The 16379-nt window shown below is 42.3% G+C and overlaps 2 protein-coding genes and 1 long non-coding RNA gene across 3 annotated transcripts; all 3 read right to left on the bottom strand.

Annotated features, from left to right (window-relative positions):
* Window positions 1–930: 930 nt before the first annotated feature.
* LOC109471645 lies at window positions 931–10104 on the bottom strand. Its single transcript, XM_019770984.1, has 13 exons — window positions 10017–10104; window positions 9404–9781; window positions 9107–9222; window positions 7776–8944; window positions 7565–7629; window positions 7199–7474; window positions 6627–7063; window positions 6401–6526; window positions 4990–5249; window positions 4287–4852; window positions 2886–2972; window positions 2643–2726; window positions 931–2344 (listed from the first exon to the last, which is right to left on the bottom strand). Exons 1-13 carry the CDS (start codon window positions 10102–10104, stop codon window positions 1119–1121), a joined length of 4878 nt encoding a protein of 1625 aa, XP_019626543.1. The 3' UTR covers window positions 931–1118.
* A 666-nt stretch (window positions 10105–10770) lies between these two features.
* Window positions 10771–11270, bottom strand: LOC109471644. Its single transcript, XM_019770983.1, has 2 exons — window positions 11172–11270; window positions 10771–11036 (listed from the first exon to the last, which is right to left on the bottom strand). Exons 1-2 carry the CDS (start codon window positions 11227–11229, stop codon window positions 10771–10773), a joined length of 324 nt encoding a protein of 107 aa, XP_019626542.1. The 5' UTR covers window positions 11230–11270.
* A 3045-nt stretch (window positions 11271–14315) lies between these two features.
* Window positions 14316–15559, bottom strand: LOC109471649. Its single transcript, XR_002140315.1, has 3 exons — window positions 15377–15559; window positions 14847–14964; window positions 14316–14401 (listed from the first exon to the last, which is right to left on the bottom strand). It is a non-coding gene; the product is annotated as an uncharacterized LOC109471649 (long non-coding RNA).
* Window positions 15560–16379: the final 820 nt, after the last annotated feature.

Genomic DNA, 16379 nt, shown 5'->3' with positions numbered 1-16379 from the left:
ATGTCAAAAAAAGCCCGGTCTAGGTAGGGTTAAGATCTACTTCATGAAGGCGACTTTATCGAGAACTATTTCGGCTGTGTAAGAGTTCCTATATAAGGTATTTTTTTGTCTTCTTGACAGAGTGACATCAATGTAAGTAGAGAGGGAAGATGTTGATTAAAAAGTTCTTGGGCAATTTATAGTCGATATCTTACTTGTGAGGAGCTAAGATATATAAAAGGGAAATAATGACAACATATTGTAAAACCATTATTTTCTTAAGCTTGAAAAACAACAGAAAGCCGTAAAAATTACATTGGGAATGCTTGGGACACTAATTATCTAAGGCTGAATTTACAACAAAGTTCTGCTGAAGTTATAACTCATTTTCAAACTATTCATTTGCAAATTACATTAGAAAGGACGTCAATGAGTGATACAGATTTTCAACCAACAGATAAAGCTAAGAGTACCCCTTTAAGTTTCAAAATACCAGCAGGCAAGCAAAAAACATTATATATTATCACACCTACATCTAACAAATGTTAAACTTACAATATCAAGGATACAAATCAGTACTTATAAGTAATAAACAATATTCACGTTATAACAGAGTATAAACTTACTAGACGGTTCCCACACTTCAAACGTTTATATGTACATTAGATTCTTTTTCATCTTCTAAATTTCCTTCAAAGTACTGTAAAGATGATGATGATGAAATATGATTATCATAATAGCTTGCCGGTGCATGCCATGCTTATATGTATATTAGATGACTCTCCATTTGATACAGGTTTATATACAAAATTAAATTTACACGAGATTGAAAATTACGTCTATTGGTCATTTTAAGTTCCTATTGATAACATACTACATGTACAAAAGTAATCCACGACGACCTGGCTACGTCGTCCTAAATAATTGCAGCGTACATGATCAGGCCTGTATAGAGACAATAGACAGTGCCATTGTAAATGAGTATATCTTTAAAATTGTAAATGACAACTAATAGATGAGGCCACTGTCAGTCACTACTTTGCTTTTGAACCGCACTGATTGCATTTAAAAGCCTGTTGATAAAATTCAGCAATTAGTGAATCTGACACGTGCACGTGGGAGAGTGGACGCGTCTAGAGTCATTCATTCAAGCCACAGATCCGCAGCAGGTTTTGGTGAGACTCTTCCCAGTACTTCGACTCCAACAGCCTCTTCTTGTACTCTGCTGCTCTGTCAAATTCTGAATCAATGAATTCAAAAGTGTCTGCAATCTTTTTTGCCCATTTTCTTGCATCCTCAGCCAGGTCGGCCTCCCTCACGCTGGTTTCCACGATCCTGTGCCTCATGTCTGCAGGGCACTTCCCCTCTTTGATCAAGTCCATGATCATGTCAGCCAGCCCTGACTTGTCAGAGATGAGTACAGGGATGCCTGCTGCGATGGCCTCCAGACCGATCAGTCCAAACGGCTCGGCACGGGACGGCATCAGGAGCAGGTGGGCCTGCTGCATGTCCTGAGCGATGTCCTCCTGGGTTCCACACGGCAGTAGGGTGGGTTTGATCTTACCACTGTGCAGGTTCTCCTCCAGGATTCTCTTGCTCGCTTCCCAGTCATCTTCATCTATCCCGCGAACACACAATCTGACGTTTGTGATCTTCTCTGTAACGTCCACCATGGCCCGTGCTACCAGGTCATGGCCCTTCAGCTTGTCCACTTCGGTCACTCTCCCGACAGTCAGCACGACTTTCTGTCCTCCTCCTGGTCTTACAGAGATGGCCTCAAACACTGGGGATGGCGTTGGAAGAAACAAAAAGTGATGTCTTGGTTTGCTTCCTCCAAGTGACCTGTACTTCGTCTCGAAGTAGTCGTAGATTCTTCTTCCCAATGAGAACACGGCATCTGCATTTTTTGCATCCTCAAGGATGTCTTCCATCTTCCTCCCCGCGGCCATCGCTTGCTTAGTCCCCATGTAAGGCTCCGTCTCTTCTGGCATGTCGTGGTTGAAAATGACTAGTTTAGTCCGTTCACAGCGGTTCTCTTGAATGCTCTTTGCAGCTCCACTTGTGATATCTGCATGGCCCACAATGCACTTCAGATCTGTCGGTATATCCGGGTAGTGGAAGCTGTGGTAGTCGGTTAACCATTCCAAAGACGGTGTTTTCTTCTTCCTTGCTCTTTGGACAGGCAGATGCAGAATGACACCATCCTCTGCGGCGCACCTCTTGTCTTCTTCAGACGCTTGCACAGCTGTAGCATGAACTGTAGCACCATGATGTTTCAGAAACTGCGCCACCCGACGATTCGTGGTAGAAGTACCTCCATGGGACGTGCCGTACTTATCGTTAACCATCAGAACAGACGTGAACTCTGCAATTAATTCAAAAACAATGTAGGCGTGTCACATTAAGATAAATTGATTTTGAGTTATGACGGACAAGATGCAGATGCCATGAAACGATACTTGCTTGAATGTCCTTTTGATTGATACCTACTGTTGCTCCAAAATTTCTGAATTTCTTATTAGCTGAATACCTAGTTGGGTTACTGTGTCGTATGTATGCACTTTTTAGAAATAATAAGGTAAATAATTGTTGTTAAATAATATTTTTGAACGAAACATTCTCTGTACATGTTTATTTTACGGTATGTATGACTTCATCCATACCTTGCTTCGGTCGCTTTACCGGGGGACCACTGTATACGTAGCTGGACTCGCCAACATGCCGCCTTTTGGCTTTCCTCTTCCCACCTGTAATCAAAATAAGATTGTTTAGCAATTTAAGCCATGCCATGTTATCTATATGATTCCCTTTTCTTGTTTGACCTACCGTCCAACGGAATGATAATTTTCAGGCAAAGTGGAAAAAGCATTTAGAATATGGTACAAAATTATCGTGTTATATCTTACCTTTCTCATGTTGTATCTGGGACGCCTTGACCATGTGGGTTATCACAGTGCCTTCCTTCTGCTGAACCTGACTTGTCTTCCGCCTACCTGCAATTGACATATAATAAGTAAAATGTTTACAGCTTAACCCTAAACAGTACACCTGGGGTCCGCGCGGACCCCAGCACTATATATTCTGTAATATCTTTTTTGTTTCTAAAGATTTTTTTCTGAAATTTTAGGTAATTGTCACCCACAAAGTTGTCTCTCAATACAGTGCAGAAAACTCCGTTTCTGCCATTTATAAAAAAATTATATCTGATTTTCTTTTGGGGTCCGCGCGGACCCCAGCCGGCTTTCGATCATAATGGATACACTGGCGTTCTTATACATTACCTTATTTCCGTTTTTATATGTTTTTATGCATTCATCGTATGTCTACCAAGTTTTCAGAGAATGGTGTAGTAATAGAATTAAATTGTAATAACTTTGGTGTAATTATGACGTCATATGACGTCAGAGCTAATAATATAGTCCGCCATATTGGATTTTGACCAATGACGTCATCAAATTAGCATATTCTATGCATATTAAATGATTTAACTTATATTTAATTATGTAAGATGTTATTAATGTTGGAAAAGAAGTGTAATTTAATATAAAACTCAGAAAATTTTTATGTTTAAACCAAAATTACTTCTATTTTCAAAAAAACTACCCGTTGCCATGGCAACACAAAAAAAAATCAACTTACTAGTATAAAACTAATATGAACTTTTTTCCAGAGACATTTTAAGAAAGGTCTCCAAATTTGATACTTCTAGCGCAAGCCGTTTAGCCGCTATCTGAGATCAAAGTTGGGCCTCAAAAGCCCCTTCAGTCTGAAATGGGTTTAAAAATCGGGTATTTCTTCTTGTCTTCTTTTCTTCACCAAAAAATAGAAAAAGTTCAAAATGCATGATTTTTGTATGTAATGTGGACACAGAGGTTCCCACATCAGTTTGCAAAACAATTGAGCTGGTAGCATGTTGATAATTTCTAAAAATTAGCAAAAAAATGCTCTGGGGTCCGCGCGGACCCCAGGTGTACAGATTAATCAGTCCGGGAAGGTGTTCTGTTGAGGGTTAAATAAAGGACAATTCATGGTTAGTGGGATGCACAAAGAAGTTCAACTTTGTTTTTCTCTGTATCATATTTTTCATTATCATACACAAATAACCAGTACAGGAAAACAATAAGCCAATGATCTACCTTAAAATGGAAAACGTTATTTAACTACAAGTACCTTTCTTTGGTTGTATTTGGAACGCTCTGCTCATATAACTGGCTATTTTGTTTCAAGATCAATTTTGTGTCTTGTCTTCCTTTTTTTCAACTAGTACCTTATACGCTTGCTAGTACATACATCAAAACAGCACCTACCTTGCAGAGAGTGCAGGTAGACATGAGCTGAATTTATCCGACGAATGGGGTCTCTCACTGGTTCACCTGCTTGTGACAGTAGTGTGAAATGGACTGCTCCTTCAAACTTCCCCTTTCCTATCTGCGGATCTCGAAGCTTCAGTCTGACCGAGATTCGGTTACAGTTCGCCGGCGGGCAGGCGAACTGAATACCAGGCGGCTCCGGCGGAATGTCACGTGGATCTCCAGTCACATCCTCTTCCTCACCAAACCGCGCACGGATTCTCTCCTTCTTGTGCATGGTGACCTCTTGTCGGAACGGCGGTGGTGTCTTAAAGTTATCTGCTCTGAAGTACTCCTTGACGTTTTTGCCCTTCTCGATGCACAGCAGATGAATGCGCTTGTCGTCTGTCGTTGCTTCATTGGGACTGATAATGAGATGCGCTTTGTCGCCACTGTACCTTGTTACAATGACTTCTATAGCTTCAGTTGCCTCTTGATTGGCCGCCTCGTCCTGCTTTTCTGTACTGGTATCAGCAGAGGTGGAGGCTTCTTCAGGGCTGTTTTTTTTCTTGGCACCAACAACGCTAAAACAGTGGAATGTATGAAAATAGCTTCAACATATTGTTTGGCCAATCATTACTTGTCATCTTAGTTTTCAAAAATTACGTGTGTTCGATTTAACAAATATTTTTCTTAATTTTTTTATCAAGATAAGTGTTACCTGCAAAAGTGCCACGTTGTGAAGGTGATCGTGTCCCTGTTCTCTCGAACCTCGGTGCTTAATATCGACCACTGATGGCCATCAGTGGACCTTTTCATCAGGATGGTTCTGCCCAGGTCACAGGTGCTTTTCCATGTCCAGGGCAGGGTGGCAGTGACGGGCTTTAGGAAGTCTTCCTCGGTGTCTAGGTGCACGGTCATTACCGGTGTCACAGCCGAGAAACTGTTTGCCATGGTCCCATCTATGGGCAGCATATCAACCTATCAAATTTAAAAAAATGTTATAGAAATAAAATGAATTAGAGCCATAATGTAAATCTAGATATTGATAATAAAGGTTGCATTTAGAATTATCATTACATAGAAAACATTGTGTCAAGAGATCTACTATAATATGATCGTAATTGATGGCTTGCCATTTCGTCTTCTTCACCGATAACAGAGACATATCCAGGAAGCAAAAAAAGGTGTAACTAGAAAGGCCAATATTTGCTTTGGAGCAAATACAGCGATGGGTTCACCACATTTTACGACATGGCAGGGAAAGAATGAGAAACACAGGGGAAAACAATGATTTACATTGATATAACTATAATATGAAGTAACATACGACTAAAACAACAGTTGGATAGCTATTCCCTACTTTATTGGTTAGGATTTTTAATTGCATAATGCAAACTGTTGACTTTCAAAATAAAAATAACGTTCATGCCCCGCATTCCAATGCTGGAGCAGGAAAGCTTGAAATACCTACCAAAACACTTGAATACAGACATACTGTCAGTATGGAAATGCTCTGTGCAGGTGTTAATCAAGTTAAATCCCAACAGCCAATCAGCAAGAAATGCTCTGTGCAGGTGGAAATGCTCTGTGCAGGTGTTAATCAAGTTAAATCCCAATAGCCAATCAGCAAGAAGAATAGAGGAAAGCTGCATGCCCTGCATTCCATTGTGATGACTCATACCCAAACGTGGTAAACATGGCACACTAACACAGTAATACATTTGCTATAACACAGCCAAAAAACTCAAATAAAACCATTCTAAAAGCCTGTATCACAAAAATTTAAAACATGCCTAGGGGTATTTGCCCACTGTACCTCCAAACCAAATTTCAGGACCTAAGGCCCTAAAATGAAGAAGCTGAATCCATTTAAAAAATGGCAGGAGAAGAAGGAGGAGAAGGAGAAGAAACACCAGAAAAAGCAATATGGTTTCACGTCACCACTTCGTGGTGTGGTGAACACATAATTACAGAAGCTTTGGTTTCCACTAGTTTGTCAAGAAGGCAAAGCTGTCACTAGGAGTGATTCCAAGGTCGGTCTATATATAACTATATTAGACATAGAAAAAAGTCGACATACACTACAGTAAATAGTAACACAATTCAAACGGAAACAAAGACAATCTTACCTCCAAAGACATGAACCTTTTCTTCTTGACACATCCTTTCGGAAAGACGATAGTGACACCATCCTCCACAACCGTGCAGCCTGCAGCTGTGATCTGGCGTGTGTACAGAACAACAGAAGACGACGCCTGTAGAAACAATACTGTGTTAGTCATTCTGTCTGAAAACAAAGTAGACTTTCAAGAATAGTATCATGCACAATGATCATGACTACCAATATTAACGCACCTTCCTCAGGATTTGTGCAGTAGTGAGACTGATTTTACTACTGGACAATTTTTCTTCAGTCATTGGTACTTCTGTTGATGCCATATCCAACATCCCCGCACAGCGCCTGCCGAACACCTCTAGCAAACGCTCTTTGGTTCCTTCAGGGTACGCGAAGACCGGGAAGACCAGGTTCTTGTTCTGTATGCAGAATTCGTACCCGAGCGTGGACCAGTGTCTGCTGTGGAGAGTCTGGGGTGTGATGATCGGTACAACCATCCTGACGTTCCGTTGGAGAAGATGGTGCAAGAGTTTGTCTGTGATGGTTTCTCCTGGTTCGATGACGTCCTCAGACACTGTTACACCGTACCTGCTGGACGATTGGACTGCCTGTTTCAACAGTGGCTGCACGAGCTTGTCATTGTAGTCTCCGGTGTGTAGGAGAACAATTTCGTTCCCTGGGAATAAAGGTAAACATTAGTATTTTAATGTATGAACAAAGTGTTAGACAAACAAGCTTTTAAACAGGACAAAGCATCACGGAAGGAGGAATTTAAATCAGAGGCTTCACACTACAGCCAGGGAAGACGTACCTCTCTCTTCCCTGGGAAACATGGGTGCTCTTTCAGGCAGACAAACTTCCACGGACGCTCCCAGCGAGCGACGACACGTGTCTCCGGACCTGTCGACGGTGGCAACCAGCTCTTTGAACCTGCTGACGGATGTGAGCTCGTGTCTGATCCGATCGCACTGCGCCAGACTCAGCCCTCTGCAGGTCTCCATACAGTCCAGGACAGGGCCAATCGTGTGAACTGCGTCTGGGTTCAGCGTGGGCTCTATCATCACGGGTCCGGAACCACCTGAGTTTTCTGCATGTATAACATGTTTTATCAGTAACGATTTAAAACACTACTTCAATAAGATGAGCTGCACAAAATCAGACATCTGAATGTTTTTACCTGCACAGAACATTGTCGTATCACTTCTGCCACGTATCCAGACATTGATGAAGTCTTCTGGAAAACTGAGATAAAAAAATATCAGTTAGTAAACCATGGTTAGGAACATCTTGTGTCATACCGTCAAACAAACATGTAAGAAGCTTGATATTTATTTTAAATAAAATTGTTTTGTTAACTGAGAAAAAATTGAAAATATAGCCGTCCTCACCGACTGGATCCCGTTGCCGTTTCTTGTTCGATGTCAGACAGTGGGTAGAATACTGGCGTTCCTGTTTCTTTTTCTGACTCCTCCCCAAAGCACCAGTCATACTGGATGGACGGGATCCACTTTTCCTTGATCTCGAAGAGACAACTGCTGAGGAACTTTCTAACGGGAAGGCCCTGTGTAAACACTGGCTGCTCCTCAGCCGACAGAAGCTCCACCTTCAGGTAATGCTGCACTTTGGTTAGCACGAACTGTTGTTTTACATCGTCGGTAGGGAAGCGGCCGCAGCCGGCGAACACGTGGGACTCTTGAAGACCGAACCTGCGCACACAAATGGCCTGTAGACGATAGAACATGCCACTTGGGAGGAACATGTTGTCGAATACGACATACAGAGGATGTCGGTATCTCCTCATGTGCCCAGGATACAAGGTGCTATCGTCAGGCTTTGTGGCCAGGAGAGACGGTACGAAGTAGATCTCTTCTTTCTTAGGATCACCCGAAGTGTCATCAAACCCACCGATAGGCGTGGCATTGCAGAGTAGGTAGTACTTTTCCATCAGTCGCTTCAGGAAGTGCTTGTGCCGCAGTAGGAAGGGTTTCTGCATCTTCTGATCTGCTTTGGACCAGATGATTGTCAACAGCCTGTCACTGAGGATGCCTTCCTTCTCCAGCCTCCTCCACATCTCGGCAACCTCCCCATCCGTGCTCCTGTCCTGTTGGTACTCCGGGACGGTGATGATGGTCTTGAAGACGTCAATCATCACCTGAGGTCGAAGGGCCACGTGATCACGTAGAACGGGTTCGTTGATGAAGATGATGTCACCAAGGTCGTGCAGGAAGGTCAAAATGTCGGCAACATGGCTGTCATCCGTGATGCCCACGTCATCACTCCGGGCCAGATCGACGACATCTTGGAAATGGCAGAATGGGTCGTCCTCTCTCCTCTTGTCCATCAGTTTGGACTTCAGATGAAGCCAAGTCATCGGCACCTCCTGGCCCATGAACCACAGACCCTTCGCCACCTCACGGAGGTATTCTCGGAGCTCGTCAATGTCACTGTTGTCCTCGTTGAAGTTGTCGATGACAAATATCTTAGGCAAGACATGTTTACCCGCAGCCTTACCACTGATGTGATCACGTATGTCTTTCTTGTACTCCTCAATGTTTGACTGAAATCAAGAGCACGAATTTCTTTTGGGGACCTCTAAGTACTGTTAATCAATTTGAGAAAACAACCCAAGGCTGATCCTTGCAGCCAAGAATATTAATTAAAGTTTTAGGGCAAAGACAACCTAGGATTATTCGTAGACTTACGAAAACATTCCCCATACCTCATCGACTCTGTCCTTGTGCGTGAGGACCAAGACGACACGCGGCTCTCCTGTCTGCTCCCGCCCGTGCACCAGGGTGTGTGTGCGGACTGAGTTCAGCCAGTGGTCCAAGTAGTCTGGACAAGTAGAGATGTCGTATCATTTTTTGTACGAAATTATATTTGCCTAATCATTTCAGCTTAACAATGTTACATATCTTGTGATTTAACTTTTTCTTTGATTCCCATGTTCAAGCTTTGAAGTCGACCATCTACATGCAGGTTCACAGTTAAAGAAGTATTATATAGTGGTACGTACCTCTTCCAGTTACGAGATTGTCCGCTGCCGCCTTGTAGTCCAGATCAGGAACAGGGTCAGACAGCTTCTGCAGCAGTGACATGACCAGGATGTAGATCCCGCGGTACGTGAAGAAGCACTGGTGCGAGCCGTAGTACGTGGCCTGGCCGCCGAAGTCCCAGAGGTAGAGACGCGGGTGTTCGGCTGTTCCAAGCTGCTCCTCGGTCACGCCACCTTGGAGTAGCTTCTTGGCTTTTTCGAAGACATCCAGCGGAATTTCTGGTGTTTGCTTTTGAACCGTCACGTCACTCTGAAGTCGCTGTTGAGCTTTTATTTTGGCATCATCCGGCATGTCTTGTGTTTGTCGTGACGTAGTCGTAACCACACTTTCTTCTCTCGCTGCAACGGAAGATGTGTCTTGTTCAATCGATCTTACAATTTTAATGCCATTCAAAATCTTTTGCATCTTTTCTGAAGAGGCCAATTACTTCACTTGCAAAAAGTTTTTACTTGGGATCAAAGACATACATTTACAACAAAGAACCGTCTAACGTAAAGCAACAAGTTCCCTTTTCTACATCTTCTATAATGTGCATTTCTTACTTGTGAAAACATCTAATAATGAATTTCTCACCTTCTTTCTGCAGTTTTGGTGTCTGTTGACTTTGCGTCGGCGTCTCGTCCTTCGGTGGTTTTTCCTGCTGATTCCGTTTCCTTGTCATTTTTTGTGCTTTTTCTGCATCTTATATGAACACGAGAAAGTCAGTGAGATATCACTGTCCCTTCGTCTCTTCATGTGTTTTTCTAGAGAGAGAACTTTAGCAATACGTAGATGATGAGGTGTGAATATATAGGTGTCAATTCTCTTGTTCTGTGCATACATTTTAGATTAATGAATAAAACCTCATACTTTTAATTTTTTTAACGCTAAGTTTTTAACCGTCGTTCCCCTGGCTGTGTGCGTTAACATTTTTGCCCTGTACATGTGTATATTATGTCTATTGATATAATGTACACATTTACATATTGATATATGTAAAAGTGATATTGGATACCTGTAGAATTTTTCCTGACTGCTGCTTGAGCTCCTGACGATGTCCCGGTGCGTGGTTTGTCCCGTTCTTGTTGTTCCGCCAAGCGTTCTGCCATGGTTTCCTTGAATTCGTCTGGCTCTTCTGTAAGCAATATATGCCATGTACCGTATGATTCGTTGTTACAGCTGAGACTCGTTTGGCAATTTCATTTTGAACAAACATGGTATTCATGTTGTTTTGTGATATGATGTTTTTTTTAGATGCAAAATAATTATGTATCATTTCATGACACGTACTTACGGGCCGAAACTCTCTAAGTAGCAAGAACTATAATGTCGTGCCAGGTGATAGATATTAACATATTTTAGGACCTTTTGCCTTTCGCCAAGTCTTGGTCTTCACGCTGGGTGAAATCTCGATGCCGTCTGTTATCGGTTCATTCTCCACAGCCTTCTCTCCCGTCAGCCTCCTGACGACACACGTCTTCCCGGATCTGAACTGACCAACCACGAGCCCGCGCACGCTGTGCACCGGTCGCGCCCCCTGGCGGCAGGCCTGGGAGTACAGCTGCTGCATTCCAGGACCCCGCAGCTGTATTTCGAGTGGAACACTGCTGTCTCCTGGATGAGAAAATTTTAACATTTATAATATCACTTTGCGTCTCGTGCACTTTCGTGAAGCCGACGTCTGATTAGATAGAACGATCTACTGAGTCAAATATTTCACAGCTAAAATAGTTACGTGTTGTACCTTACCCTTTTTTACCGACATCCCTAAGTCTTCACGATGTCCCGTGATGTTCTCAGCCCCCATGTCGTCTGTGGGGAGGCTCCGCTTACTGCCGCTCTTACTCCTACGATAGTTACCGATGAAGTTCTGAAAAATCATTACATATGACATTACTGTTACCCAAGATGATACAACGAAACGATGAATCACAATTAATTTCAGGCACAGAGGTACGATTTCAGAAGGCTAACACTCTTGCTACAGAAAATAGCGCACGAGTTACTCCAACAATTCCAGCTAAAGCTCCTCATCTCGAACAGCACAAAACGTTTTAGTCTTTAGGAAGATACAACTGATTAAGCTCAAGGGATCAACCAGTCATCACTAAAACACACCTTTACTTGGTCAACAGTTTTCCCGCTCTGCTTAGCTGCTTCTTCTATCAACGGACAATCCATCTTCACCTCGGTCATTCCGCTTTCTTCGTAGAACCGGACGAGTACAGGATCGTAGCCTTTCTTACGTGTGGAGACTTCCTGTAAACATGTACACGTGAAAGTGAGTTTTGTTTGGTATGAGGGCGGTTCTACAGTTCTTTCTTAAACACTTCTAGTCATTGTTGTAGGATAAAATTGGACATGTATCATTAATACATGTACATGTCTCTATAGATAGATCACATGCCTTTCAAGTGCGCTCGTAACTAAATTGTTCTACGCAATTCTGATGATAGTCATAATGCATATCTATCCAGCCTGCCAAGCAGAATACAGCAATTCAAATACTAGCATGCGTGCCAGGGGAACTAAAAAACAACTTTATATCATCTTGAACTTGTAGTTTAATATTATTAGCAGTTGTTTTTCAACCGAAGTATTTGACAAGAAATTTACAGTCATCTCAATCATATTCTTTAGATATGATGCTTTATGATTTTGCATCACGTTAGTTTTGAATCGACTCACATTATTTTGTTGTCGGAGAAGCTTCAGTATTTCCTTTCTACCACGAATGATTCGGCCTTTATCGTAGTTCGGATAAGCTTTACTGGTGTCCTCATCTGAAGCGATGTCCTCCACCGTTCGACCATCCTAGGAATGAACATGCTCATGAATGTTGAAATTTCGCAAATAAACACGGCAATATGTATTAAGCATCTAAAACATATACAGTAGGTACGGCAGCAAAACCCATGTTTAGAAAGAAATTGGTTTGTTCGATCGTAGGTGTTTATGTGATACGATGCAGGAATATCGTGGTTTGTGTGTTTATTCCAACAACAGCTTCCTCCTTGCCTCGGACAGTAATGTATGTATTTAAGTGGATCATCATTTTAAAGGTCTTACTTTTGATTTTCTCCCAAACGAAGTAAAGCCAATATTGTATTTCTGCATTGGTGGTCATTTATTTGCCAAAGAAGCCGAAGTATTGACTGACCTCGTTCTTGAGACCGGCATCAGCCCCGTGCTGCAGCAGTATTTCCGCACACTTGGGGTGACCCTGTCTAGCAGCGTCATGGAGGGGTGTGTAGTCCTGTTGGAGCATTAACAGTGCAATTATTCATCCTTAGCATGATCAAATAGCAACCCCTTATAAATATATATTTACATCACTTACTGGCTCCAAACTAGCTTGAAACCCTTCCCTAAGCTTTGCCTTTTCTACTGATTGTTTCTAATAATGGATAATAACGGTAACACTACAATATAAATATTATCCTGATGAAATGTATGCACAGTATTTTTCAATGATTTTATGTCTTAATCAGGTCATCGACCGCTGACCTTTTCTTGTCATATGATCTTGTAGTTACTACCGCATTTGTTGCGTTTCGCTGCGGTGTGATGCGTTTCATGAAAATAACCCTAAATTGTACATATACAGGGCACCATATGCATGATAATGTATGTTCAACCCAAGCTTTATGGCACCAAAAAAATGTATGATGTATTCAGCCCCATGCGTTCAAAACCGCACGGGCTTCATGTTGGCAACAAGTTAGATTGTAGACAGGAAATAAACCACTAAGTAAGAAGATTGAGAAGATGAATCTCAAATCTTACAAGATGATACAGAAATATTTCTTGTTTCACAGCAATCAGTCTACCTACCGACACGCCCCGTGCGTTCACATCTGCACCAGCTGCCAGTAAAACTAATACAGTTTCATGGTGGCCACTCCAGGCTGCCTGGTGCAGGGGAGAGTCTTGCTGTAAAACACATCAGATGGCCTTCAACATGACAACAGGTCGGACAAATGTGCAGTTATTTGTTTGACAATTCTAACGTAATTCAGCAAGTAAACTACTATACAGCTGAAAATAGATGTCAAATCCTATAAGAGACATAAGAATATTTCAGTGTCACAGTGGTCAGTCTACCTACCCTATTGCCCCGTGCGTTCACATCTGCACCAGTTGTCAGTAAAACTGATACAGTTTCATGGTGACCATACAGGGCTGCCAGGTGCAGGGGAGAGTTTTGCTGTAAAACACATCAGATGGTCTTCAGCATGACAACAGGTCGGGCAAATGTGCAGTTATTTTGTTGACAATTCTAACGGAGTTCAGCAAGTAAACTGCTATACAACTGACATTAAATGGTCTTTAGCACGACAACAGAACGAACAAATGTTCATGTCGGTGGCAGCTCTAAAGGTAGTCAGCACATCAACCGTTATGTAAAAATGAATGTCAAATCTTACAAAATGGTACAGAAATATTTCTTGTATCACAATACTTAGTCTACCTACATAATCGTCCCGTGCGTTCACATCTGCACCAGCTGCCAGCAAAGCTGATACAGTTTCAGGGTGACCATTCCTGGCTGCCCAGTGCAGAGGAGTCCGTTGCTGTAAAACACATCATGGCGGGAACTAGTAGTAAGTAGTAAGAAGTAAACTAGTAGAAGTAAAGTTGGAGCTGCTGAAGCTACTGGCACAAATGTGGAAATTTCCAAATATTGCTTTGTTTTGTAAAATGTTACGGATATGTTACAGACAAGCTGAAAGCTGAAGACAGGTGCAGCGACCAGTGCGGCCTTGCCCTTCCCATCTGTGTCTTTTATAAGTGGTTTTCCCCTCCTGCCTCTTGATTTTCATTGCACAGCCTTAAATGCTTCATCACCATATATAAGCAAAGTGACGAAAGACATGGCAACATACCAAAGAGCCACCAGCAGCATTAGGGTTGACTCCCCCCGCTAACAGCTGCTTCACTCTGTCCGTGTTTCCTTCCTCTGCAGCCTCCCGCAGCGCCTATAGCGGCGGCAGACAGGAACAGGAGAAACAACTGTCAACACTCAGCCAATCAGAACAACACTCATCAAGATTCAACACCTATCCCTTCATTTATCCGTCATAATGATATTTCACTTCCTTTCATGTCTCTCAGTGCAAAGTTATAAAAAGATATATCATTTATCTCCTGTATTTGTGCATAGCTCACATATGTTTATTGTTTATTTCAGACTCAACGGCACATAGTATACAGACACATAACATGACACAAACACATGTGAAAAAAAAACATTCAAAGTATGTACAGATAAATGTAAAAGAAAAGACTATCGAGCTGTCCTGTCGCAAGGAGGTTAGGACCATCTACATCAGGCCTGTTATAGATATACACCACCATATGCACTGTGGGGTTTGTCTGTGTGTAAAATCACTACTCTTTTTATAACGTATTCTTTTACTCTACCTCCTCGTCTTCCTTCCTTTTCTTCCAACTCGACTCTTTAGACCCGGAATCCTCTGACCCGGACTCCTTTTTCTCCTCCATTGTCTCCTGTTCTCTTCCGTCCATGCCTGGTCTGACCCTACAGATAGATACACACCACCTGCCTAGTGACACCTGTCGTAAGTAAGACTAGATGGATCCAATGCTTTCCTGTAGCACAAACACATCTTACCCACAAATATATCATTTCTCTCCCTAAACAATATTATGGTAGTGGAACAGACCAAGCATCATGTACAGCGCGCTCAGGACATACCTGATTTACAAATTATCATGGTTTCTCAAGCGTTTCCGAACACTGTAGATCAAACTGTACCAACAAAGGAGCGATAATTTCAAAGCCATACAGACATAGTGTCAATACTTTCTAATTCATTCAACTTCAACAGTTTATCTGTGTGCTAAAGGGCTGTGGTAAAAGTTTCTTTAGTTTATGTACTTCAGGCGCTGCTAGATCTGGCAGGTTATGCACCTGTTACTTCCGGGTTTACCTGAACTTTTCCAGAAGTGTCTTGGGAGAGGTTGGCGACCTTTTCCCAGTCTTTAAGGTCTCTGAAGGGCTCTTAGACTCTCCAGGAACCGAAGGCTGTTAGTTCTGACGTCTCAAGACGTACAGGTGAGTTCTCACGGCGTCTTGAAGACAGAGCTGGTCCGTTACGTACGCAGGTGAGAAGGGCAAATAAGATTCGGTAGGTCTCCCATGATTCATAGCGCACGCGATGACGCACTCCGTAGTAACGGGGTGAATGACCTCAGGACGATTTGCCGGTATACTGGCTGTGGTTAGTGTGGGACGGGTATATCTTAGATGATTGTTCACCTTATATATCGTGTATATCTTAGATGATTGTTAACCTAACGTAATACATAGGCTGCGCTCAGAACTCACACATTGAATTAGTCCTAACATTTTTTTAAATGTTAGGACTAATTTAATTGTTTATCTCTATGTATTGATCTCAAGACTTTTACATTATTTTTTAATTTTCGTACAACTTCCGTCATATTATCTCAGTCTAGTTTATACAGCATTACGTGAATGATTAATTAGCAGTTTTTCTCTTTAACATTCGGATGCTCCTTATTATTTTTAGCAACACCAAGCTAAAGCTACAGGATGGATGCTGCAGCTTTCTCCGCCAAAACACCCGAGATACATACATACATACATACATACATACATACATACATACATACATACATACATGTCCGACCACTGCTGTCGTCTCTCACCTTGCCAGGAATTGTAGACCTTTTGGCAATGCATAATCTTGCCAAATACTACAGAACGCTCCTATAATTTCTTCAACTCCAGTTTGTTTTCGCTCCCGGCTGTAGTTGACCTTGAACACGCCGGTTCCTCCGGTTCCTTTCTTCCTCTGTCCTCTGCAAACAGTGACTCTGTGGCGAGACTTTTCAATAGGAGAAACTTAAAAACAAATTCTACTCCCTCTAGTCTGCGTTTATGTGAGATCCCCTATTATACTTGCAGCA

Source organism: Branchiostoma belcheri, unplaced genomic scaffold (genome assembly GCF_001625305.1).
Source record: "Branchiostoma belcheri isolate BF01 breed outbred unplaced genomic scaffold, Haploidv18h27 scaffold251, whole genome shotgun sequence".
Taxonomy (NCBI): domain Eukaryota; kingdom Metazoa; phylum Chordata; class Leptocardii; order Amphioxiformes; family Branchiostomatidae; genus Branchiostoma; species Branchiostoma belcheri.
Note: the sequence above shows the minus strand (reverse complement) of the source record. Positions and strands in the feature narration are given on the sequence as shown.

Coding starts and splice junctions, on each gene's coding strand:
- LOC109471645 (XM_019770984.1), bottom strand. CDS start 10,104: ATGACAAGGAAACGGAATCAGCAGGAAAAACCACCGAAGGACGAGACG. Junction 7,475..7,564: donor TACGACAATGTTCTGTGCAG/GTAAAAACATTC, acceptor TTATACATGCAG/AAAACTCAGGTGGTTCCGGA. Junction 2,973..4,286: donor CTACCTGCACTCTCTGCAAG/GTAGGTGCTGTT, acceptor TGTCAATTGCAG/GTAGGCGGAAGACAAGTCAG.
- LOC109471644 (XM_019770983.1), bottom strand. CDS start 11,229: ATGGGGGCTGAGAACATCACGGGACATCGTGAAGACTTAGGGATGTCG. Junction 11,037..11,171: donor AGGGATGTCGGTAAAAAAGG/GTAAGGTACAAC, acceptor TTTCTCATCCAG/GAGACAGCAGTGTTCCACTC.